Below are 26,407 nucleotides of genomic sequence, written 5' to 3' on the forward strand. Positions count from 1 at the left end.
ACCTCTTGGATCTCAAGAATCAATTACTTGAAGCCATGGACAAAGGCAAATCCTCACTCCTCTTACTCTTGGATCTCTCCGCGGCCTTCGATTTGGTTGACCATAAGATCCTGTGCAAACATCTCAAGGACACCGCCCACTTCTCCCATGAAGCCACCGCCTGGATAACCTCCTTCCTGGAAGGCCGAACAACGAGGGTCTTCTCTGATCATGCCTCAGCCACCCCTTCCCCCATTGAGTGTGGAGTGCCACAAGGATCCTGTACCTCCCCCACTCTATACAATCTCTTCACCCTCCCACTGTTAAGCGACCTAGAAGAATTCGGCATAGCCTTTACCAACTATGCCAACGACACAAATTCTTCTGCCCCTTACTGGGAACTATGAACAAGACCTTAACACACTCCAAAAGACTTACGCACGCATCCAGGCCTGGATGGCAGCCAATGGTCTCTGCCTAAACGGGGAAAAAAACGAAATCCTACTGATAGGCCCCAAAGAGTCCCTAAACAAATTAAAAGACAAGTATAATTCCTTCAAATTGAGAATACGGTTATCACAGCTTCCACTGCAATGAAAAATCTTGGGGTTTACCTTGATGCCACCCGATCAATGGACAGGCAAGCCAGCACCATCTCATCCTCAGCTGCATTCACTACAAAAATCATAAACGCAGTAAAACCACAACTATCACCAACCAGCTGCCTCAACATCGCCAGAGTAAAAACAAAGAGGTGATGGCTGGAAGGTTTAGAATGAATCTTAACCACTGGCATTGCTCTGGGCACCCCTCCAGACCACCATTCTTCACCTGCCAAGCCATTACAGAAGGGGAAAGACCATATGCAAATCAGGCTTGGCCAGAGCCACCATTGGCGCAAAACTACTACTGCAACATCCTGCTCCTAGGCACATCCACCAAAATCATTAAACTGGAAACGGCACAAAACAACGCCCTCAGAGCGGCCCTCAGCATACCTAGGAAAGAACACATCTCACAGGCAAGAAAACATGCCCACTGGCTACCCATCAAAGAATGCATAACATTTAAAGCCTTCACGATCTTTCACAAATGCATTGCCCAGACAGCCCCTGCCTACCTGTCTGAAAGAATACACCTTGCTCCAGCCCACAGACCAAGGCGGGACCAACACTCCCAGCTATTATCAGTTCCAGTTTTCAATAGAGCCAAAGCGTGCGGTACGAGCTTTGACATACTAGCCCCCAAAGCTTGGAACGCACTCCCGCCCAACCTACGCCATGAAAAATATCTCACAGTCTTCAGAAAGGTGCTAAAAACGAATCTATTCAACTAATCGTCCCTACAATTCCTAACCTGTACGACTGCCTACGTAAAGATTTTTCTTTCTCAAATCTCTACAACTGCTATGTAATGTACCTGACTAAGTAAATAAGCTGTAACAGCGCCACGATGCCTACGGGCCGCTGGGCGCTCTATAAATGCAAATAAATAAAGTGGCTGTTCGGTGTTTCAGCTCCTTGCGTCTACCGCAAATAGCAACACCGCGGTTCCTGGCTGTCGAGATGGGCTTTCCTTGCATATGGGGTCCCGCACTCTGTTGAGGGGGCTCAGGCTCGTCAGTCCTGCTTCCTGATATTCGGAGAATCTTCCAGTAGCTCTTGGCCAGCTTAAAAGCAAAGCACAGGAACAGGTGTTCCTCTCCCTGGCTAGCCGGTACGGGCAGCGACAGCAGTGGATACTCGACCAGCTTTGAGAGGATGTCCAGGTGGCTTACTTTGGAGTGGATTGGTCCCACCAACTCAAAGGGAGAAGTCGTCCTTGCAGGGGCTTCTCTGTCGATACAAATTTGGAGTTTCAGCATAGCAGCAGGGCTTCACCGGGAAAACCAACGGTCCAGGAGTTGCAGCAGGCGTCCTCTTCAAGTTCTTCTTCGGATTCCTTTGTCTAGTGCTCGACTGCTTTCCAAGCCTTAAAGCCTTGCCTTTTATGCAGCTTGCTCCCATTCATTCCAGCCTAGCTGGCCCAGCAGGGTGGCTGTCCTTGCCGGACAGCCAGCCGGTCAACCACCTTAGAGTGCATTGCTGTTGTTTCAGACACCTCCCTTGCTTCCTGTCTCGGCCAGACACCCTGGAGCCAGAGGCGGGCTTCACTCGTGAATCCCGCCAAAGGCAAAATTAACAAAGGGACCTAACCTGGTTTGGCAGGCAGAGTAAATCTCAAGAAGGACCTTTCCACAAAGAAATGGGGAAAAAAGAAAACCGGGGCCATTTTGACAAAAATGCCACCCATGGGTGCTTTACCGTGGCTGCGAACGAAGCCCGCAGTAAAATCCATAATGGTAGTAAAAAGTAAACCACTGCCACCAGCCATTCAGTGAGGAAAGGGTAACATAAAAATGTTACATGAGAAGCTAGACAGAGGGGATACTAGCTAACCCCTCCAGCAGCCTGTTGCAAGATGGTGTGTGCTGGGTCTAAAAAGTTACAAATGTAAGTAAAGTCAATTTCACTTTACTGCTCTGGGAAACAGTAGTTCATCCCAGGGAAGGTATTTAAACCTTGGGAAAATCTGAAAGACTTCCCTGTGCCGCTGCACTGAAGGTGCTATGTGACACAATGTAAAAGATGATGCCTATGGAGTTTTGTCACACTCCACAACCAAAAAGAAACAGTGTATCAAATCACATTAAAATACATGAGAGAGTGGGGAAAAAGGTCTCACTCTGTCCAAGTCCTCAAAATCCATCTTAAATTGCTGATGGTCTCTAAGGTAGAGGGAATTAGCACATTTCTGAGAATTCTCCCTAACAATTACCGTTTGAGGGAAAAAAAACGTAATCTCAGCATCATACGTCACCACCGGGACCAGCTTTTAACAATGAAACTCTTGTACGGGAATTATCGAGAAGTACCCACATTTCTTATTTAGGCAGCTTACCTGGGTGGCCAATGCCGTGATCTTTTGTTTTATTACAGCGAGCCGCCGGGCTCCATTTTCCTTCGGGAAGATTGAGAAACCCAGGTGCACAAAATAGTCTACTTTATCTACGGGTGTCTCACCAATGGTCCACTTGAATTGTCGTCCTGCTTTTCCCGGACCCTTAGGCAAAATTGATTTATCGATTCGGTGACACTTATCGTTAACTTATTATTTTTGGTGTATGTCTCCAGGGCCTTCAAATGACGCTGCAACCCTATTGGCGTATGGTCCATTTAAATCAGGTCGTCAGCATACAGTAAATAATTAATCAACCTGGTATTTAGTTTAGGGGGAAAAATGTGGTATCCAGAAAGGATTCACCAAAATAAGACAAAAAAGGAGGAATAGGATCAGAGCCAATAGGCAACCTTGCTTCAGTCCTCTTGCCGAATTGATCGGAGCAGATAATTTACCCTTGCTGCCCAAATGGGCATACAAGGTGGTGTCCGCATGAAGCGCAATCAGGATCGCCAGTAGAGCAGGAGGACAACCCCATTTATCCAGTATGGCCCATAACATGTTCCTCAGGACAGTATCAAAAGCTATAGAAAAATCTATGAAGGCGGGGTAAAGCGGTTTGTTGTTTTTCATCGCCCCCTTCTTTAGCAGTTCCAGCACAAATCCGTTCATCTCAGTCCCCCACTCCCGAAAGAACTCTGTTGGAAGATATCCATTCTTCTATTCTAATTTGTCCATTTTCGCAGGTCTCTTAATACTAGGCCTGTGAAGATTTTAGCCGGGCAATCGAACAGGGAAATAGGTCTATAATTTGAAGCACTTAGGCGAGAACCCTTTTTAAATATTGGAACAACAATAGCTATTAGCCAAGACACTGGCGCGGCTTTCTCCAAGAGTATAGTTCTAAACATATTATCTAGGACACCTACCCAAGTATCTGGGCTGTTTTTAAGAACGCACACCATCAATCCATCTGGCCCCCCAGCAAAAGATTTTCGTTCCTAGATTTTAGATAAAGCAAATTGTCAAAGTGCCAATTTAACACCCACTCTACCGTTTTTTTCATGTCCCCATTCTACTCTTGCTCAATATCACCAGCGGATTTGTAAATCTCAGTAGGCCCTCCACATTTCTTCCGATATTGGTTTTATTTGGGACCCCGTTTGAAACTTGTCATTATCTTTAACTTCCAGAAGTCATGCAAGTTGTTACTAGCCATACCTCCAACATTTTACGAGAATCCCTCAGGGTCATTTAGTGGCGATAATGTCATAGCCAAGCCTTATAGGTCGCATTCACACGCAACCTACTACCCATATCTTCTTGGGCGGTCACCTTAAGGGATGTCCGCAGCTCTCTCTTCTTAAGTAAGATAACCCGGTCAAATGTATGCCTGTGTAACAATTTGCCCAGTTTCCTTTTTAGCAGCCGATTATAAATCTGCTCCCAAATAGCATGCACACCCTTTCCATCAAACCGCTCCCCAAAATAGCTATTAAATTCGCCGTAGGCCAGGATTTTGTTAAAAGCCGTCATTCTGTACTCATTCCATCTTATTTTGTTTCCCCCCACGTTCACCTCTAGGTCAAAAGGTGTAACCTGGGGGGGTGTTGTTGCGCACTATCAAATATGGCTGCATAGAGCAGGCGCTCCATGCGGGTGACATCCGTATTACCGAATTAACCCGCTGTGGCATTTGCGATTTTTCTCCACACTGGGCTGGCGTTGCCGTGAAGTTTGCCTGCAGCTGCTGGCTAAATTCTGCCCCCGGGGAAGCCGTTGTGGGAGAGTTATTGCGGGTTAAGATCCACCGCCAGAAACCCCTGGGAGTAGCCGCAGAGCGTCTCCATACAGTACGCTCCAATTGACACCTGAGCTCGGGGCTCAGCAGGCCTGCTGGGGGAGGGGCGCTGCTGGCCTGGACATACACACTGTTCGTGTGCTTCCGCCTGCAGCAGCATCCGGACCACCCTGCAGCAGGGCGTAGTCTGCTGCTGCCTCACCACCTGGGACGCGGCCCTGCTGTCCAGTACCCGCTGGCGACCTTGCTGTGGACCGACCCACTGGGAGAAACTGGCGCTTCTCCCTGACTGGCTGTGGTGTGGAGCGGCCGGGTCTCCTGCCCCGCTGCCGTCCATCAACACACAAGGTAGGACCAACTACAGCCGCGTTCAGACCGTTGCAGCCCTAGGGGTGGGCAGAGCCTGTGAACACCGCTGCATACATTGGGCAGCCGCCCGAAACGAGGAGGACATTTACTGTGCCCGCAACAGTTTCCTGCGGGGAAGGTCTTGCTTTTTGCTGCGTACCAGTACTGGCTAGCTGGATTACGCGGCTGTCTTGTACTGATCTTCCCCCATGAATCTCTGTTCTAATACCTGAAGTGGGCTCCTCTGATGGCACACGATACTACTATGCCAATGAGTGAGTGTGTCTGAGCCTCTGGCCCTGCGGATCAGTCACAATCTCTCCGCTCAGGCCGCCGATCCCCAGAGGGGGGTGCTGCTAACACACATCTCTGCTAATACCTGAAGGTTCCACTTCTGGACATAATTGCACGCTCCACCTCACCTCCCTGCATGCACTGCTCCTCATGGACAGCCCCCACAATTAACACCTGCCTGTGACACACAGAGGCCCCAGCCAGCCAATTACAAAGCAATATGAGATTGACATTGTAGGCCGGTATGACCCTTGATGAGTAATCTGAAGTGTCTCTAGGGTCCGATTACTAGGCCTACGTTGGAGGCCACAACCCACTCAGGGGACAACACATAGCCTACCTAACAGTGACAAGCACCCCGTGGTCCCACTGCAACTGCCTGCTCCGGCAGTGGAGGTGCGGGGGCCCCTTGCCCTGTTCAAAACTAATTCAGAAGGAAAAAGCGGCGAAGGCAACAAAGTACATCTGGTGTGTCAGTGATGGTCTTCCGGACACACAGGTAAGCTGTCAGTACACGAACAGAACGGCTCCACTCTGTAATCCTGAAGCGGGAGATGAGAGAAGAGAAATGAACAGAAATCCAGGTAAGTTAGAAGAGGTCGGGGAAGAACCGGGCCTGGAAGCCAGAGATCACGGGCAAGGCAAGATGAAGCCAAGAGGGTACGGGAAACCCCGAAAGGAGGGAGTAGTATAGGAGAGGCAGAAAAGGGGAAAAAGGCAAGGCGAAGGGCGCCATAGAGAAGGGCTCAACAGAGCCAAGAGGAAAACTCACGGGAGCGCTGGCAACGAAGGAGGAAGGTACACAGTTGCAACGCGTCCCCATACCCTCACATAGAAGGGGCGCATGACAGTATACCACCCCCACCTCCCCAGTGCGGGCGAACCCCAGTTTACCCGGATGGACTCGGTAAAACTTTCTCAATAAACGTGGAGCTCTGACGTGTGAACTGGGTTCCCAGGAGTCTTCAGAAGAGGGATAACCTTTCCAGGAAATAAGAAATTCCAATCTCCCCTGGCGGTAACTTGAGTCTTTGATCTCCGCCACTTCATACTCATCTTCGGTTGCAGTGTTATCTTCTTTGCGCCGCGCAACAGGAGCGGTAGGGATGTCCTCAGAGGCTGGACGCGATAAGGAGGAGTGGAAAACAGGATGTATCTTGCTCATGTTCCTGGGCAGGCGGAGGCGAAAAGCCACCTGATTAATGCAGGATTCCACTGTGAAAGGACCTATAAACCTAGGAGACAACTTGGAATGACGTATCCATCTAGGTAGGTATTTGGTAGATAACCAAACTCTGGAACCAGGCCCAAAAGACGGAACCTCCGTTCTTTTCCGATCTGTCAATCTCTTGTAGCCTGAACGAGCCTCTACCAAAGCTCTTTCCGCGATTTTGTGAGCTTCCTGGATTTGCAATAAACGAGCATCAATGGAGGGGCACACAGAATTGGAGGAAGACACTGGTAGTATGCCCTTGGGGTGCTGACCATACGTGCAGAAGAAGGGACCGAGATCAAGAGCCGAGTGTTTAGAGTTGTTATAGGCAAATTCAGCAGTAAATCATACCAGTCATTTTGGGCATTGTTAACGTAGCATCGTAAATATTGCTCAAGGGTGCCATTGAGCCTCTCGGTCTGACCATTCGTTTGTGGGTGGAAGCCTGAGGAGAGAGCCTGTGCTATCCCTAATTGATGACATAAGGCTTTCCAGAATTTGGAGGTGAATTGACTCCCCCTATCCGAAATGATTTTAGTAGGCAGTCCGTGTAGGCGAAAAATATCTCGGATAAATACTTCCGCCATTTCAAATGCGGAGGGTAATCCCGGAAGTGGGGAGAAATGAGCTAACATAGTAAGGGAATCCACAGTAACCATTATGAAGGTGTGTCCTCGAGATGCTGGTAGTTCTAGAATGAAATCTGTGGATATCTGCTCCCAAGGTCTTGTAGGTATCTGCTCTAGAAGACCTATGGGCTTCTGATACCAAATTTTACTGCGAGCGCATTGGACACAAGACTGTACATGTCTCCTGACATCTGCAGATATTTCTGGCCAAAAGAATGATCTTCTGACGAGATCTTCAGAGTTCTTTATGCCTCGATGCCCCGCCGTTTAATGGTCATGACACCACGACAAATTTTTGAGACGCAGGTCCAGTAACGGTATGTATAACTTCGTGTTAACAAAGAACAGCCCATCCTTCTTCACGAACTTAAACTTGGGGGTCTTAAGTTCAGGGAGAGGTAATCGTTCGATGGCTGACCTTATTTGGGAAAGAAAGGCCACTGTGGCTCCAATAAACACCTGATCCGGGAAGAGCTTCTCCTTGATCTGAGACAAGGGTCCTTCGATGTTCCATCGACGGGAAAGTGAGTCTGCTACCACATTCTGAACGCCTGGAAAATAGGTGATTTCAAAGTCGTACTGAGCAAAAAAGTGAGCCCATCGTGCATTGGTACACTCCATGTTCTTTAAAGATTTCAGATTCTTATGGTCCGTCCGTATGGTGAAAGGTCCTACACTCCTCCTTGAAGGAGATGTCTCCAGTCCTCGCACGTAAGTGTGATGGCCAGAAGTTCTCGCTCAATCACAGAATAATTCTTTTGACTGGGGTTTAGAGTTTTGGAGAGCTATGCTACAGGGTGTTCGACTCCGTCATGCTCTTGTAGTAGGACTGCTCCCACTGCATCAGCTGATGCATCGGCTTCCACTATGAACCTCTTGGATTGATCTGGTTGCTTCAGTATGGGGGCTGAGCTAAATTTCCCTTTCAAGCTTTTGAATGCCTCTTCAGCTTCCAAAGACCACTGAAAGGGTAGTTGGTCTTTCTTGAGAAGAGAAGTGATAGGAACCACTGTAGAAGAAAAGTGAATTTGCGATAAAAGTTGGCGAATCCCAGAAATCTCTGAACCTCCTTCACAGAAGGAGAAGGCCAGTCGGAGATTGCAGAAATCTTCTTGGGATCCATCTAAAACACCCTCACTGGAAAGTATAAATCCCAAATAAGGAACTGAGGATACCTGAAAAAGACATTTACTAGGTTTGACCAATAGATGATTATTTTGAAGACGTCCGAGTACTTCATATAGGTGAGTGGAATGTTCTTGGACGGATTTGGAGAAGACTAGGATATCATCCAAGTAAATGATAACGGAATGGAATAGTAAGTCTGAAAAGGTCCGGTCCATAAACCGTTGAAACACTGCAGGCGCATTGACTAAGCCAAAGGGTATTACCTTATATTCGTAGAGCCTGTACGGGGTTCTAAAAGCGGTCTTCCATTCATCTCCGGCACGGATGCGCAGGAGATGATATGCGTTCCGTAGATCCAGTTTGGTAAAAATCACTGCCCCTTTGACAGCTTCGAGTATGTCTGAGATTAGGGGCATGGGAAACCCGTCTTTGATGGTGACCTTGTTGAGTCCGCGATAGTCAATGCAGGGCCGGAGCTCCTCAGAATTATTTTTTTTTAGATAAAAAATAGTGAAGCCCCAGCTGGTGATTTGGAATGTTGAATTAAACCGTTCTTGAGATTGGCATCCAGATATTGTCGAAGAACCAATTTCTCTTTGAGGGACAAGGAAAACATCCTACTGAATGGTACTAAGGCCTCCGGAATAAGGTCAATAGCGCAGTCCTCAGGGCGGGTAAATCATGTTCCACCTTCTCAGCAAATACTTGGGACTATTCCGAAAATTGGGGTGGTACAGAGTGAATGGTTCGAATTTGAGACTCTATGGTTTGCAAAACAGCAGTCTGATATCGCTGAGAAGCCAAACACGACTGACGGCAGTAGGAAGAGAGAAAGCTGAGGGTATTGGTGGCCCAGTCGATAGTTGGATTGTGACGATGGAGCCACGAGATGCCCAAAATTATGGGAAAGTGAGCTGCCCTAATGATATCAAACGACATCTCTTCCTTGTGATCCTGAATGGCAACCTGGATGGCTTCAGTGGAGTGGGTGATGCGACCTGAACAGAGGGGAGTGCCATCCACTCCTTCAACCTTGAGGTCTTCTTTATTCTGAACTCTTTGGATACCCATCTTGTTGGCCCAAATGGTGTCCATAAAGCTTCCCGCTGCACCACAATCTATGAGTGCCAGTGTGTCAATGGAATTCTGACCCCAGGACAGATGCAGGGATACCACCATTAGGCGAGCATCTTCATTCTGGCGAGAGGGGGCAATAGACAAGGTTACATAGGGACCCTTATTCACTCCTCGAACCGTGGTCCCATTTAGGTTTGAGGCACCGCGTTTCGGTGGGACATTGGGAAAATCACGGAGTAGATGAGAGGCAAATCCGCAATACATGCAGAGACCTGCTTCACGCCGTCTCTTTCTTTTGGAGTGAGAGGCGATCTCATAGTGCCGATCTGCATGGGTTCTTCTTTAGAGAGACCTGGGAAAGCAGGAGTGGTACACGAAGGACTGGGAAGACTGAAGGCCCCTTTGGCCTTCTTTTCTTGCTTCCTTTCGTTGATGCGATGCTCAATTTGTAGAGTAACTGACAACAACTCAGCGAAAGAAGCCGGACGTGGAATTCTCGCAAGTTCATCCTTCAATTCCTCCTTAATTCCTCTCCGGAAGATGGTAAATTGGGCTTGTTCCTGCCAATTAGCTTCTGTGGCAAGTTGTTTGAACTTGGTGATGTACGATAAGAGATCCATCTGCCCTTGATGGACCTCCAACAATTCTTCACAAGCCATCTACTTGATTTTTGGCCTTTCAAAAGTCAGTTTAATCTTTTCAAGGAAAGCACTCCAGTCCCTCAGAATAGGGTCATCTGCCGTAACAAAGGGACTCGCCCAGGCCAGTGCGTTCCCCGACAAATTAGAAACCAAAAACCCGACCTTACTTAGATCGGTGGAAAAGGTTGTAGGCCGAAAGGCAAATTGTATGTTACACGCTTCAATGAACTCCTTAAGCCGCTTCGAAGAACCGTCATACTTTCCGGATGACAGTGGCATTGGAGGAAGATCTGTATTGCGGGATTCACGATTTGTCACTAACTGTCGGAGTACATTGTTCTCTACCTTGATATTCTGTAACTCCTGGTTTAAGTTTTGCACCTCCATATTCAAGGACTGAACAGCCGCTACCAGCTCTTGGACCTGTTCAGCGGTTGCCATTGCGGGAGCTTCCAGGCGTTGCGAGCTGTCAGGTAAGTCAACTTCAATCTCTGAATAATTTGCCTCACTCTCTTCCTCACCTGAAGATAATGTGGGAGATGCTTTCTTCTTCTTCATCTCTCTCACTGCTGATTTCTTTTTATGCAGGTATGGCCGACCGCGGAATGACGCCAGAATGGTTACCGGAAAAATATCCTGAAACCAGAGGCCCCGGATCCGCAGCCGCCAGAAGGGGAAAAAGCTGTGAAGGCAAAAAAAAACAAAGTACACTTGGTGTGTCTGTGATGCTCTTCCGGACACACAGGTAAGCTGTCAATACACGAACAGAACGGCTCCACTCTGTAATCTTTAAGCGGGAGACGAGAGAGGAGAAATGAGCAGAAATCCAGGTAAGTTAGAAGAGGTCGGGGAAGAACCAGGCCGGGAAGCCAGAGATCGCGGGCAAGGCAGGATGAAGCCAAGAGGGTAGGGGAAACCCCGAAAGGAGGGAGTAGTATAGGAGAGGCAGAAAAGGGGAAAAAGGCAAGGCGAAGGGCACCATAGAGAAGGGCTCAACAGAGCCAAGAGGAAAACTCACGGGAGCGCTGGCAACGTAGGAGGAAGGCACACAGTTGCAACGCGTCCGCTGCCAGTAGAGGACTGCTGAAAAGCCGCCAGCGGCGGCCATGACAGAAGGAAAGACTAGACCGCTATAAACGCTGCGGCACAAAGTAGTGGAGCAATTCTATGGCGGCTGCGTCGCCATCGGTCCCATACCCTCACATAGGAGGGGCGCATGACAGCCACCAAATGGGAAGGGTAGGTGGGCTGGGTACCCCAGTCGAGCCACCACAGGGGACGATAACTACTAGTTTGTCCTCCTGAGCCCATTTGCTATTAACAGGAGCACCCAACGTACTCCCCCCCCCCCCCCCCAAGTTCTCTGTAACATTATCACTGCCCCATCTATCTTTTTCATTACTCCCCTCGGAATGGGACCTTTTGGAGTAGGGGAGTATATAATGGAACTTAGCGTCCGCTCCTCCCCCTCTCATGTGTTCAGGTTCCCCTAAGCCACCCGCCATACTAGAAGCCGACCCGTGCCCCTTCTCTACCAAACAACCAGAGAAAGATAATTCCCTACAGGCTAACAACTACAGATCTGTAATTTCTTACTGGGGAAGCCTCAGCCTTCTTGACCGGTCACCCCTCTATCCGGCCACGGCCTGATCTCCCGCTACACCCGGGATCTGCCCCGTCTGCCCAACACCCAGTCCCCCCTAGTCACTGATGTCTCAGGGTAGGGCATTATCTTGAGACACAGAGCCGACCATAGTGGGTATCGGGTATTGGAGTGAGATATTTGTATCACATTGTTGTGGTGCCCATTAGATTAATTTCTTGGGTGTTCAGAAGCCTTTAATAAACAAGTATTTTTATCCACGACTGTTTTCAATTGAATTATTGTGTACCATACTGTGCAGACTCGTTGAGGGCTTGTGATCCCATTCACACGCTCCCGAGAATAAGCCTTGACTGCTCCTCTATGTACCTTAATTGGATTTTGACAAACCACTCAGAGCTCACTGGTCACTATAACTAGGATGGCCTCCTAAAATCTGGCCAGATTCTCGAAATCCATCTCAGTCGTGCCATTGTCTGTGAAGACCATGATGCAGGCCTAAAATGAGCATTGTGCTAACATGGGCTCACTCCGAGCTCAGCGCTACATCCTCTAGAAAGGTTTCACAGGTATCAAACTGCATACCTGTGATTTGAACAGTTTCCCATCCAAGGCAACATATATATGCCTGGAATCTGCCTAGTGACTTAGAGGGAAAGGTAAACCACAGAGATGCATATTCACATAAATGAGCCTGCCATTTGTGCTCCAGAGCATGGTTGAGTATTTAAGGGATTTGAGAGCAGGAGTGAACCATCTGGGGAGGGACCTTGTCTGCTGGAGGAAGATCTGGTAGGGGCGAGTGGTTTGAGGGCATTTGAGAGCCATAGGTCGATAGTGGGAAGACATTCCTGGAGAGGGAGCCTGGCGAGCGAGGTAAGCATAGAGACAGACAAGTTCGGGGTTACTTTGACATTGTTCCACAGCGGGCCATAGACAGTCGTCCAGTGCTAGTCAGGCAGGGGGATGGGCGGTCGAAAGTGAGAAGATGGCTGCGATGGCTGCGCGGTCAGTCCAGCTTAGTGGTCAAGGGGCGAGTTTGGAGGAGCTGAAAATTGCGACTATTGTATGTCCTGCAGAGTGAGTGAGATCAGTTAAGTCATGTTGAGGCATTCTAAGATAAGTCGTCAAGTCATGTGGTTGAGTGGAGCAACAAACCACATGTTAAGATCTCCTAGTATGGTGAGGAAGGGGAATAAGACGAAATGTCCGTATAAAAATGACTGACCCCACCAAAAGACCTAAAACACACACCACAAAAAGTTCTAACTACCAAAAATTCAAACTTTTCGTGGTATGCGTTTTGGTGTTTTGGTGGGGTCTGTATGAAAAAAGTGTTTTTAAAAGGCTGCAGGGGGGATGAGGGGCGTCCCACGCAATACCCTGCATACAGTATAGTGTGCATGGGTTGCGGGGGGAACCACGGCATGTTCGCATGTGAAATGTACGAACATTTTGTGTTCGTACATTTCCCATGCGAACATTTCCGTTGCAGGAAAGGCAGCCGCGGTAATATCACGTAGATTCGAGGGAGGAGTAGGTGACTAGGGTGGCCGCTATGGCGTCAGTAAGAGCATCTGCAAAGTTTCTGCTGTAGCCCAGAGGTCTGTAAAAGAGTAGGAAGCTGTAGGTAAGGGAGGGAGGGATGAAGAATTTCACTAGGAAAAATGTGCAGTCTGCGTTGCATACTTGTTCCTCGTACTGTGAGACGGTGAGGTGTAATTTGTGGAAGATGGCTATCCCCCTGCTCAGATTGCTCTGTTGTGTACGATTAGTGTATAGCCGGGTGGGAATGCCTCGAGTGTGATGGGTTGAAGTCATCATTACTCACAAATGCCTTTACCAACACTGCCCCACAATACCGGTCAAAGACATTCTCCAGGCACTACTCCTCGAGACCCACCAGATCCACCTACTTACACTGGATGTCTGGCCTTTCAGAGGAAATAAAATCAAATATGTTGTGTCGGTTTTTGACGACTGTTCTGGCGTGAATTAGGATGCAAGAGATTGGATGTGCGGGAGCGGTGGCAGACCGAAGGTGGGAGAGGGTGTATGGAGTGATGGGGAGCTCCTGGGTGAGTTTCCACACAGGTGGTCTGGGTGAATCGGGGAGGGATGGTGAGGGTGGACAGTGGAGGGGTAGGAGGGATGAGGGTAGGGTTCATGTTGTTAGGGGTGGTGGTGATTCTCTGTTGTGGGGGAGGGGAGATGCTTGGAGCAAACTGAGTGTATGAGAATAGTGCTCGTGGTGTACGTTTCTTAGAAGGTGTGTGTAGGCGGTAGTAGAGCGATCTATCGTAAAATGTGAGCGGACGGGGTGAGATGGGACTGGTGAGGGTAGAGGGCAGTTGCTGGGATCGCCTGGAGGGGCTGACAGGTGGCAGAGGGGGTGGAGGGGATGATGTTCAGGCAGATGTAGAAGGGGCTGCGTGGGGTCAGTGCCGGGGGTGTCGGCTGGGGAAAGGAAGAGAGAGAGATTGTACTGGGGAGGGTGAGTTAGGGGAGGTCTTAAAAGGTGTACGAGAGAGGTGCAGGCTGGGATCTCGTTTGGAGGTCAGATGAAGAATGCAGAAATGAGGGTGTCCTGGGGTGCTGGGTCCATATTTTAATGGATTCTCCAGTGGCATATGTGTGAGAGTTGGCAAAGCAGCAGCGGTAGGGGTATTGGTGAAGGAAGACCGAGCAGCGATTAGGATGGGAAGGGTTTGGATGAAGAGGGAAGGGAGGGTGTGGGGGGGTCAAAAAGCTGGGTGTGACAGGGCTGGGCAGGTGGGGGAGAGGTCTGTGAGAGGGCTGCGAAAAGGAGGGATCAGTATATGTGATGGGGAGAGGGGTAGTGGGAGACTCTTCCCCCCCCCCCCATGTACTGGCGGTGTGGAGGGTGTGGTAAGGATGGGAGGTGGGCAGAGTAGGGGGTTGGTCAGGTTTCTGTTGCCCCATAGTGCCCCTCTAACCTTGGAGCCGCTTGGCATGTTGGGAAGTTTGCGGTCTTATCTCACTCACAGCCAGCTAGATTGGCGATGGGGCAGGTTCACGGTGAGACTGGATTATAAGGTGGGGGGTTGCACAAACGCAGCTGGATCATGCAGTATGGGTGTAGAATTCAAAGTTTGGGCATAATTTAACCAGTGGTTACCCTTGCGGTGCAACCAGGTAAAATAAGGTGACCAAAAATCTCAAGTGCAGTTGGATTGTTAGCAGTGGCAAAGTGTAGAATGTGGACAGGTTTAAACTAGAGGCCATACTTTAAGGCAGTCAGAAGCAGTGTGGTGGCGAGGATTTAAATGCTGCTGCGATCAGCGTTGGGGGTGCTTCTGGCTTGAAAACAAAGGAAATTCCAAGTGTTGGTAGGTTGCCGGTCTCACACATCCCATTTCTTGTTCCCACTGTACCCTGTTGAAATATTGTAGTGATATTTGCCATTTGCAGCTGGAAAGCGGCAGAGTAAGCTACGTTCTTGCCTAGAGAGCCGAATATTTTGTTCTCTTTATCAGGTGGGGCTAGGAGAGTGCCCGAACTCATTCATGTAGTCGAGTCTGGTTTCAGGTGACCTCTAATGAAAAAGGGGGTCTGTCGAAGCAGGCTTGAAACGCCCGCTTAGTAAGGGAGGGAGTGGATAAAGACGGAAGAAGGCGTCTTTAAATAGACTGTAACAGTGGGATGTATTGCCCCACTTATTGAATATCAGTGTCTTCTTCCGACTCCCATTTTAAAGTAATCCGCAACTCTTTTCAAAAAGGTCATTATAAAGTAGCTGGTCATCAATAGAGGAGTTTGCAACTGGTTCGTCAGGTATATCTGGGGACTGTATGAAATACTCATCATGCGCCTAGATGCCCCTGGGCCGGGTGTGCAATATAAATAAATAAATACAAATACAAGGTCATCAGGGTCGGTCCCAGGATTGTCTTGTAAAAAAGACAGCGGGCCTCATTACGACCGTGGCGGTCCGGAAATAACGGTGGCGGTAAACCCGCCGCCACCGTTGTTTCCGGACCGCCTGATCCCGCCCCTGCAGGCGGGAGGTGATGTTCCCGCCAGGTCTGACCTGGCGGGTTTAACACCGCCCGCCTGCAGGCGGACGAGGAAACACCGGCAGCATTACAAGATGCTGCCGGTGTTTCCATGATCCAGATTCCCATTGAGTCCCATAGGACTCAATGGGAATGGGGATTTACACCATTCCGCCTCCGTGATTCCCGGAAAACCGGGGTTGTGATGCCCCGGTAATTCCGGGAATCACGGAGGCGGAATGGTAATACGAGTCCGGCGTTAACCAGGCGGTTTTACCGCCTCGGTTAACGCCGGACTCGTAATGAGGCCCAACCTCTTCATCATCTTCATCAAGAGCTATTACTGACTCCTCATATGGGTAAGGCTGGTCCACTCTAGTGGTTTGAGCTGCGGTGAGATGTACTTTTTAAATAGGGCGTTTACCAAATAAATCAACAAATGAAGCCACTTTGTCCACAGTACTCACAAACCTTTCTTTGCTCCATGAACCAGCTTGAGTGGTCTTAGGTCGAACAAGCTTACAGGATTTGCACCAGGTTTCCTGGTGGTCCCGTGGGAGACAATGCTTACACACGTGGTGTGTGCCCTTCCAGGGACACTTCTTGCAGGGAGGGCAACACTTAAATGGGGGTTTCTCCACGATATACGCCGAAAGACAGCAAGCCGGGAAAGTGCAAGGTTAAAGTTTATTTATTTATTTACATTTTTAAAGCGCTCACACAGCCCGCCAGGCTGTGAGGCGCTGTTACAGGAAATGTTTTTGTTTATTAGTTACGTAATTGATAGTTTTTTGTCTTAGTTGCGTATTTATAACGCCCAGAGGTTTCTAAGCGCAGACCCGGGGATCGAACTTGTGTTGCTTCGTGTCGTCTTGCTTCAAAGGCGTGCACGTTGCCACTGAGCTATCCTCCCGGGACGCAAGAAGACATTCTCAATGTATGAATATAATATGTTATTCCCCCACTGATGCCTGAAAGAAGACCGTCGATCAGCACAAGCCTCAGACATCGGTGTTATAGTCTGATGCGACAATATTGCAGTACAACACACTAAGCAAGGAAAAAACACAGCCTAATAAATACTTGCCTGTTTAAATTGACAGCAAAATTCCAGTCAATGTCTTTTTGCGGTAAGTTTACAAGAGAACAAATGAAGGGTCTAAAAAAAAAAATGTATACTAAAACACGAAGTAGATTATTTTACTAAAAAATGTTAACTGAATGCAGGGGCCCACACCCGTTAGTACTTACGTGCTGTTAGATCCCCTGCTTGCAATTTTAAACATTTACAAAACTGTTTAAAAGTGAAGAGTAAACCAGGGGAAATCGCCTTACTATTCATTTTTACTCTCCATTTTCTTAAAATGTAAATGCCACCTGCAAATTATGCTATGCAAACGGAACGTGCAATGGATTCCTGTGGTATTCACATGCATCGATTAAAACATTTATATATAAATGGAGCTTTTATATAGCATTTTATGCCAGAGACGAGCATCTAAGCGTGGGACCAGGGTTTAAACCCGTGCTGCTCTACATTGCCTTGCTTCCAAGACAACTGCGTTGCCCCGGAGCTATCCTCCCGGTCCAGGATTACTTTGGAATCCATTAGTTTAACACCTGCTAATATATATCTACAAACATTAAAAATAACAATAGGTACGATGGCGATGTAGGTGGAAATCTCGCCAAATCCTTACTTGTCACTGTTGGCGGTGCGCCGAAACTCCCGCAGGCTCATTGGCTTCTTCTGTATGTTGTACTGAGTGAAAAGGCCCGACTGCCCAGTTACCAGTTGCTGGATAGGTGCTGGAATGACCAGGTCATCAATGTCATCATAGGAAAGTCGGGGCTTCCACTCCTTGGGGGGAACCACCTGCCAGAATACAAGGCCATTATCCAAAACATGCTAGGAGATCACTCTCTCTCTCTGGCCAAAGAAAATACAATTGCATATTACACATAACAAAGCAGAAGGAGTGGATTGCGTATGAACGCAGCAGAGTGGGCTAAACATACATCCATCTCTTAAGTTTCAAATATCTTAACTGCACAGAGCCATTGCATAACAGCAAACAGTAACATTACATACAACATGCATTCAGCGTGTATAAAATGAACAGCAGTGAGGAAGTGGGGAAGGGAAAGAGAGCCAGCGGAACAAAGAAAGCTACGAGAGCTTTACTGATCTTTATACACATGGCCTTTTCTAGGGTGCAACTCCGAGAGCGCACAGGCCTATCAAAGTAAGGATGGCCCGAAGACACCCTTTGCATAGTTAGCAGTTGACTCCTTTGGATGGTGGCATAGAAGAACAAGTTACTTTCTTACCTGGTAACGTTCTTTCGATGGGATGGTCCGATGACGTATTCCATATCTATGACATGTAATCACCACAGCTGTGCTGCTTCGGAAACTTTTTTCGGCGTCTGCGTCCTGCGTCGATGACGTCGAAGCGCCGTCGTCGAGGACCTCCTCCGACGTCCGACGTCATCCGATGTGATAAGTAGGACGCACGACGCCCGTAGCCTCAGTTGTAGTTTTTTTCCCCCAGAACGTGTGACACTAGCCAACTGCCAGTCAGACACAAAGCCTTGCGGAACGTAAGCTGCAATCGCAAAGAAATTCTGCAGCGGGGAAGGCAGGGCAGGAGCGATATGGAATACGTCGTCGGACCATCCCATCGAAAGAACGTTACCAGGTAAGAAAGTAACTTGTTCTTCGAGGGGATTGGGTCCTCCGACGTATTCCATATCTATGACAGACTCCCAAAGCAGTACCAGAGCAAGGAGGAGGGAAAGAATTTAGAATCAAAATTTAGAATAGCCAATCAAATAGCAGAGCAAAGGACCGCCTTGCCAAAGGCCAGATCCTGTGCTCGGATGGAATCGAGGGAATAGTGACGTACAAATGTATGTACTGAAGCCCAGGTGGCTGCATCACAGATGTTGCGAATAGGAACACCCCTCTGCAGGGCAGTAGATGCAGCCATACCCCTGGTAGAATGGGCCCGCAAGCCAGCCGGTGGGTCCTTACCCGCCAAGCGGTAGCACTCCGAGATGGCCAAAATAATCCAGCGAGACAAAGTCTGTTTCGTCACAGCTTGCCCTAAACGCTTTCCAGCGTAACCAATAAAGAGTTGATCGTCCACTCTGACCCGGGACATGCGTGAAACATAAAAGCTTAAAGCTCTCCTAGGATCAAGCCTATGGAGCCTCTCCTCTTCCTTACCAGGATGCGGAGGAGGATAGAATGCCGGAAGAACAACCTTCTGGGCCAAATGAAATTCCGTCACTACCTTCGGAAGAAAAGAAGGACGAACTCTAAGGACAACCCTGTCCTTGTGAAATACAGTGAAGGGTGGCTTAACTGAAAGTGCCTGTAACTCACTCACTCTGCGAGCGGAAGTAACCGCAACTAAAAAAACAGTTTTCAGAGTTAACAGCCTCAAAGGGCAAGAATGTAAAGGCTCAAACGGAGCACCCATAAGAAACTTAAGAACAAGGTTTAAATCCCAACCGGGCACCAGGAAAGGTGACAGAGGGAACACATTAGTGAGCCCTTTCAGAAACTGTGAAATTAAAGGGATTTTAAAGTAAGAACACTCTTCAGACGAGCGCTTAAAGATGGGCAGCGCCGCCAGGTAACCTTTAATGGTACCCACTTGCAAGCCCCTGTGGGCCAAAGAAAGTAAAAAGGACAGAACCATGGGGATGTCACATGCAAAAGGATCCACATTCTGAACTCGGCACCAGTCGCAGAACTTACGCCAACGGTACAGAGACTTTGTTGCTGGCCTTCGGGCCGAAAGCAACACCTCCATCACGTCTTCAGGGAGGTCCCAATCCTTATACCTCAACCTTTCAGAAGCCAAGCGTGAAGGTTGAGGGATCTGACCTCTGGATGGAGAACCTGACCCCCCTCCCGTGAGAGCAGATCGTCTCGGTAGGGAAGACGACGCAGAGGGCAGATGGACAAGTCGAGACGGTCCGGGTACCACGTCCTCCGAGCCCACGCCGGAGCAATGAGGATCATCCGGGAACCGAACTTCCGTAACCTACGCAGCACTTGCGGGATGACGGGGACTGGAGGAAACGCGTACAGCAGCGGGAATGACCACTCCACCACGAACGCGTCTCCTAAGGCTCCTTTTGGAGGAAATTCCCGCGAGCAAAACCTTTCGCACTTCCGGTTGACACTGGAGGCGAAGAGATCCACTTGAGGGGTCCCCCAAAGGGCGAAGATCTCCAGGAGAATCTCCTGAGCCAACTCCCACTCGTGAGAGATCGTGCTCTGCCTGCTCAGAGCGTCCGCCGTCACGTTTTCGTCTCCGGCCAGATGAACTGCCGAGATCGAAACTACCTGCTGGATGGCCCAGAACTCGAGCTGCATCGCCTCCCTGCACAGAGGAAGTGACCCTGCCCCCCCCTTTTTGTTGAGGTAGTGCATGGCCACTGTGTTGTCCGTCAGGATCAGGACACTCTTTCCTCGCACAGTTGGCAGAAAAGCCTTCAAGGCTAGCCTGACGGCCCTCAGCTCCAACAGATTGATATGGAGTCTGGACTCCGACGGAGACCAACGACCGCTGACTGTCAGCCCGTTGGCATGAGCTCCCCAACCCGTGAGGGATGCATCCGTCACGATCGTCACCTCCGGCCAGGGAAGCCAAAATGGAGCCCCCTTCATCAAGTTGCCTTCGACGGCCCACCACAGAAGGTCCCGGGCGACCGAGGGCGGCACCTGAACCGGGTCCGACATCCTGCCGGAGGACTGCGACCATTGCGTCTTGAGCGCCCACTGCAAAGATCTCATCCGCAGGCGAGCCTCTGGCACCAGAAGAATGCAGGATGCCATGAGGCCGAGCAACCTCAAGAACTCGAACGCTGGGAGCGTCTGGGCATGCTGAAACTTGTGCACCATCTGCTAAATGTGAAGAGCCCTCACCTGGGGAGGAAAACACTGCCCCAGGGAAGTGTCGAGCACTGCTCCGATGTACTGGAGCCGCTGTGTTGGCGTCAAATGGGACTTCTTTAAATTGAGGGAGAAGCCCAGCCTGTGAAGGGAGTGGCAGGTGACGGACAGATGATCCAGGACTTGCTCGGGAGAGCTCCCCCTGATCAACCAATCGTCCAGGTAGGGGTAGACGTGAATCCCCCCTTGCCTGAGATGCGCTGCCACCACCACCATGAGCTTGGTGAAAACCCTCGGGGCGGAGGTCAATCCGAACAGCAGGACCCGAAACTGAAAGTGCGAGTCGCCAACCGCGAACCTCAGGTACTTCTTGTGCTTTGGATGGATCGGCACATGGAAGTAAGCATCCTTGAGGTCGAGTGACACCAACCAGTCCTGAAGCTGAAGGGCCTGGAGGACTTGAGAGAGAGTAACCATCTTGAACTTGTCCTTCCTGAGGAGTTTGTTCAAACCGCGCAAGTCCATGATGGGTTTCAATCCACCGTCTTTCTTCGAAATCAGAAAATAAGGGGAATACCATCCCTTGTTCCTCTCCGCTACAGGCACCAGTTATATGGCGCCTTTCTCCAGCAGGGCTTGAATTTCCTGCGCAAGGAGCGGATCCGGACTCTGCAAAGAGAGGTTCCCCGGTGGATTGTCGCGAGGCCTGTGCCGAAAGGGAAGACAGTAGCCGTGGGTTATGATCTCCAGAACCCACACATCTGAAGTAATGGCTTGCCACTCTACAAGATGCTGCGCCAGCCTTCCCCCAACCGGCGAACCATGGGACATGGCCTCATGACTGAGTGGTAGCGGCTGCGGCGTTACCTGAGGGCAAAGAGGCAACTGCCCGAGCGGCCTTGGCACCACGGGTACCCTGTCGTCCACCTCTGGTACCCCTGCGTTGGCCTCTTTGACTGCCAGCTCCTCTCGCTTTACTGAAGGACGAGTAATAGCGAAAGGAACCACCCCTCCACTGCTGTCCCCTAGGACGAAAAGGCGGAGGTTGGCGAACTGCAGCGCCCAACGACTTCGCTGCAGCTTTCGAGGTCTGCAACCTCTCAAGGCTCTCGTCAGCCTTGCTGCCAAAAAGGTGTTCACCGTCAAAGGGCATGTTGAGGAGCCGAGACTGCACATCAGGAGCAAACCCCGACTTCCGCAAACACGCAAACCTGCGTATCACGGTGCTCGCCGCCATGGACCTACTGACGCATTCAGCTAAGTCCAAACCCGACTGAACGGACTCACACATGGCATCCTTACCATCCTGGACCATAGCAAGGAAACCATCCCGTTCGTCCCCTTCGGGAATATGTTCAGCCGCTAACGCAACACAGTTCCACAGAGTGTGTGTGAAACGAGACAAGGCACAAATGGAGTTGGCCGCCTGAAGCGCCATACCACCAGAAGAAAACACTTTCTTCGCCCAGCCATCAAAACGTTTGTCGTCCCTATCAGGAGGGATGGTAGGGTACGACGCCTGCTTTGCCGGGGCCGTGGCCGCCTGCACCACCAAACTCTCCGGAGTGGGGTGCCTGGTCAAGTAGCAGGGGTCGCTACTGGCTGGACGGTATTTTCGCGACAAGGATCTGCCCACCGCCGGGAGACTCTCCGGAGCAGTCCAAGCCGCCGCCACCCTTCTCTGTAAAGCCATATGGAACGGCAGTACCGGATCAGTTGGGGGACCAACATCAAGGATGTCCGTCAGATCATCCTGCACAAACTCCCCTGGGGGAGCAGACCATCCCAGGTACTCAGAAACCCTAGCCATAAGGCGCCGATACGAGGAATCGGCATGAGAGCCAGGCTCAGGCCTACAAAACTCCACCTCCGGAGAAGTGTCCAGTCCACTGGCATCATGCAGTGACTGTCTCAAATCGTCAAACTGACTATGGCCCGAGACAATTTCATCTGGAACCCGACTAGGAACCAGGCCATGAGAATCCTCATCCGCCTCTGAAATATAGTCCAGGTGGCGAAAAGAAGGCACCCGAGAGTGCTTGCTCTTAACCAGAGCCTTCCTAGGGGGTTCACCCGTGCCACGGGGTACCTCCGACACGAAAGGCGTCGATGGCGTCGAGCGAATTGGCGCCAGCGTCGAGAGAACGGGCATCGGCGCCGATTTCCTCGACGTTGACATCAGATGCAGCGCCTCCAGCATCGGCGGCGTCGACACAGCCCTCGAGGCCGGAGCCCCGAGCGTGTTCCTCGACGACCTGAGCGTCGACGGCTTTGACGACTTCCTCGGAGCCGGAGCCTCGAGAAAGCCCGTCGACGCCCTCGACGCCTCAGACGTCGATGTCTTCCTCGAAGACCTCACAGGTGCACACGGTCTCAAACGCGTCGAGGAACGGGACCTGGAACGGGTACGTCGAGAACGAGTCTCCTTGTCCGAACGGGACCTCTCCCGTGACTCGTGCCGACCACTCTTGCGAGTGGTGTCTCTCGACCTCTCACGACCGACCCCACTCGGGGGCGCAGACGGCTTAGTACCCTGCGACTCAAGAATCGCCAGCATTTTCTTCCCGAAGGAAGCCCATTCCTCCGGCGTCGCATGGCTGGTGGGGTAAGCGACGTGCCGTGCAGAGTCCTCCGAAGAGGACCTGGAAGACGACCGGTGTCGGCGCTTCCGAGAATGCCTCGAAGAGGCTGAGGAGTGGCGAGACCGACTCCTAGAAGGAGACCCACGAGACTTCCGACGATGACGCGGAGAGTCACCCCTCGAATCATCCGTCGAAAGCCCCGCAGATTTCGACTTCCGGGGCTTGGACACCCGACCTACCGACAACTCCTTCTTACGTTCGCGTAAGGCTTTGGACGTGAGCGACTGGCAGTCGATACAGTCATCCGTGTCGTGGGCCTCCCCGAGGCACCAGAGGCAGGCGTCGTGCGAGTCCGTCACCGACATCTTGGACCCACACTCCCCGCACTTCTTGAAACCCGGACGCGGGGTCGAAGACGAAGTAGAAGACATCTTCACACGAAGGAATGCCACAAAACGAACAGGTTCGAAGAACCGAGAAGAACAGAACTCTAAAGAGTCGAGGCGTGAACCGAGAATCACGAAGCAACACGTTCGCGGAAAAAACGGAACTGAGGCTACGGGCGTCGTGCGTCCTACTTATCACATTGGATGACGTCGGAGGAGGTCCTCGACGACGGCGCATCGACGTCATTGACGCAGGACGCAGAAAAAAGTTTCCGAAGCAGCACAGCTGTGGTGATTACATGTCATAGATATGGAATACGTCGGAGGACCCAATCCCCTCGAATTGCATTTTTGGTATTCAGCTTCTTGTATCCTGGGGGATGTCTTAGAGCGTGTTCATGCAAAGTATAAAATAAATAAATAAGGAGAAGCTGGCCACCCAGGGGGCACACGGATGAGCTCCTCTTCTGTGTGAGCTTTCCCTCTAAGGTCTGAGAAGTGGCTTGAGCCCCCAATCCGGGAACCCCCCCTCAGACCAAAAGCGAGCAGGTGCTGCATGAACGTGTCCCCCCCCCGCACCATACTGGCAGAAACCCGTTGGAAATCGGTGCAGGATTGGGGAAGAAATCACTGTGCGACCACCATAACTGCGACGAAACGAAAGCGAAACCACGGCCTCCCCACATTAAGGCTTAAAGAGACGTTGCCAGACTCAGCAACCGAAGCATGGATTCGCATTGCAACACCCTGGTGGATCCCTTCTGGATAAACCTGCTTCCCAGAAGCGTTGCTGGGGGGGGGGGGCTAAGGGGGCTATAGCCCCTGATCTTGTGGTTGTAGCCCCGGATAGAATCTCAGAAGCTACAGCCAAAATGCTAGCTAGCCCCCAGTCCCGACACTTCCGACATCAGCGTAGCCCCTGGTCTTTTCCAGACCTAGCAACACCCCTGCTGCTTCCTACGAACATTGAATTTGGAAGCCCGACTCTTGCAGGCGAGGAGAAGGGAATATTCCCCAGGAAGGTCCAGGACGCACCAGAAGTGAACCCTGTGGGCCCCAGAGTTCTGCTCCGCCCAGCCTGAGCGGATCGCCAGCTCAGACTTTCCCTAGGCCCTGACACTGTGTGGACCATGGGACTCCCCTCGCAGCCAGGAAAGAACTTTGGCCCCTGGTGGCGAGGAGAGTCCTGGAAGAGGTCCCCTATGAACCCGACAGGCCCCGGGCTCTCCGCATAGCGCAGACAGTGGCGGCCCGTGTGCCGTCTGGCGATCCTTTTGCCTCAGTGGCGGTGTCGGCCGCCAGCACTAAGAGCCAGACTGCGGGCACGGCATTCGTGGCAGGGCCGGTGGCCCAATCTGGCAGTGCTGACGCCATAGTGGGCAATCCCCATCGGCTCCCACCGACTGTGTTTTCACCCTTAACGCGGGTGGCTGAACGTGCAGGGATCGTGAGGAACAACGGTCCCTGAGATCATCCAGAATGGTAGGAGGACCCCGTATTGCAGCGAAATACAAGCACATACAACATATAAATCACGGGGCACTGGTTAATACGCGCTCCATGCGCGTGAGCAGACCAGCAGATTCAGAAGAGATCTAAAACTCCCAGGGTCCACGCCCCCAAGCGCATACACACACCCCCGCTGCCATACATCTGAGAGGTGGAGCTTGCAAAAGAGCACAAGGAGCACCTCCTCTTAATGAGGGACAACGCCACAGCAGACCAAGCCAGGAAATAGATCCCACAGCGCCTGGCACATGAAGGGAAACACAATAGAACAAAACCCACAAGCACGGCCCCCCTACATCTGTGCACCACGTTATGTATTCCCCATGTGACCCCACTCTGGTATCAGTCTGGAGACACGTGATTCTGAAGCTAAGCTCTACAAAGGGCTCGAACATAAGGCAATCACTCTACAGTTAAAGACTGATAATATGGACAAGGAGTGAGGGTAAGGTTCTGATCTAGCAAGCCACATAGACCATTATCAGTGCCTCAACACACCACATATCCACAGAGGCAAGCATGAAACTAAGGGCCCGACTCAAAAACCCCAGATCTCAGGGTGTCACAAGACCACAGTCCCCATAACGGAAAAGAACTCACTCGATTCCCAGCAGAGTGAGAACATATGGCAGAGGACTATAGTAACAAGACAGTGACCTTGCATTGTTAGTGTAGTTAAGGCTGCACAAAGCGAATCGAAGGGGCCCATGGACCGTTGACCGGCCTTCCACCCTTATAGATGCTCTGAATGCCTAGTCACTCCTGGAATCATACCAAAGCCGCCAGCAACGAGAATTGGTACGGATGGTTGGGCCCCCGGCATCGGGGCGAGTGCCTCCTCCACTACAGCAGACAATATATGGACTTTAAAGTGAAATTAGCCAAGTACGCTTACTCCCCACCATTATGAGCCGCAGATAGAACAAATAAAGTAACCATGGATACGTTCACGACAGAAGCAGCTGCGACAAAAGGGGACATTGCTGCTCTCCTAAATGATCTAAAGACCATGGGAGCCAACATAGGCGGTAAAATAGACAAGATAAGACAACGAATGGACAAAACTGAATAGAGACTGAAAGGTGTTGAAAACAATCAAGCCTCCATAGATGCCCTTGAAACCCAGATGGACTCACGAATAAGAGATAGAGCAAAGGGAGGGAAGAGGAATTCCGACTAAAAATGGATGATTTGGAAAATCGAGATAGGAGAAACAACCTATGCTTTTTTGGCATCCCTGTACACGAGGGCGAGACAGAAGGGGACCTCAGGAAAACTATCCATGATTTCATCAAAATATTGGTAGCGGATGAAGACATCGATGAGCCCAAAACGGAGAGGATACATAGG

The 26,407-nt window shown here is 50.5% G+C and overlaps 1 protein-coding gene across 1 annotated transcript in view; it reads right to left on the minus strand.

Annotated features, from left to right (window-relative positions):
- KDM4A (lysine demethylase 4A) overlaps positions 1 to 26,407 on the minus strand; it is a 1,237,605-nt gene that overhangs the window by 1,086,434 nt on the left and 124,764 nt on the right. Inside the window, exon 3 of the mRNA XM_069642410.1 lies at positions 17,370 to 17,545. Coding sequence (XP_069498511.1) covers positions 17,370 to 17,545 — 176 coding nt within the window. The remainder of the gene's footprint in view (positions 1 to 17,369; positions 17,546 to 26,407) is intronic.

This window comes from Ambystoma mexicanum, chromosome 1q (genome assembly GCF_040938575.1).
Source record: "Ambystoma mexicanum isolate Mex_15411 chromosome 1q, UKY_AmexF1_1, whole genome shotgun sequence".
NCBI lineage: Eukaryota > Metazoa > Chordata > Amphibia > Caudata > Ambystomatidae > Ambystoma > Ambystoma mexicanum.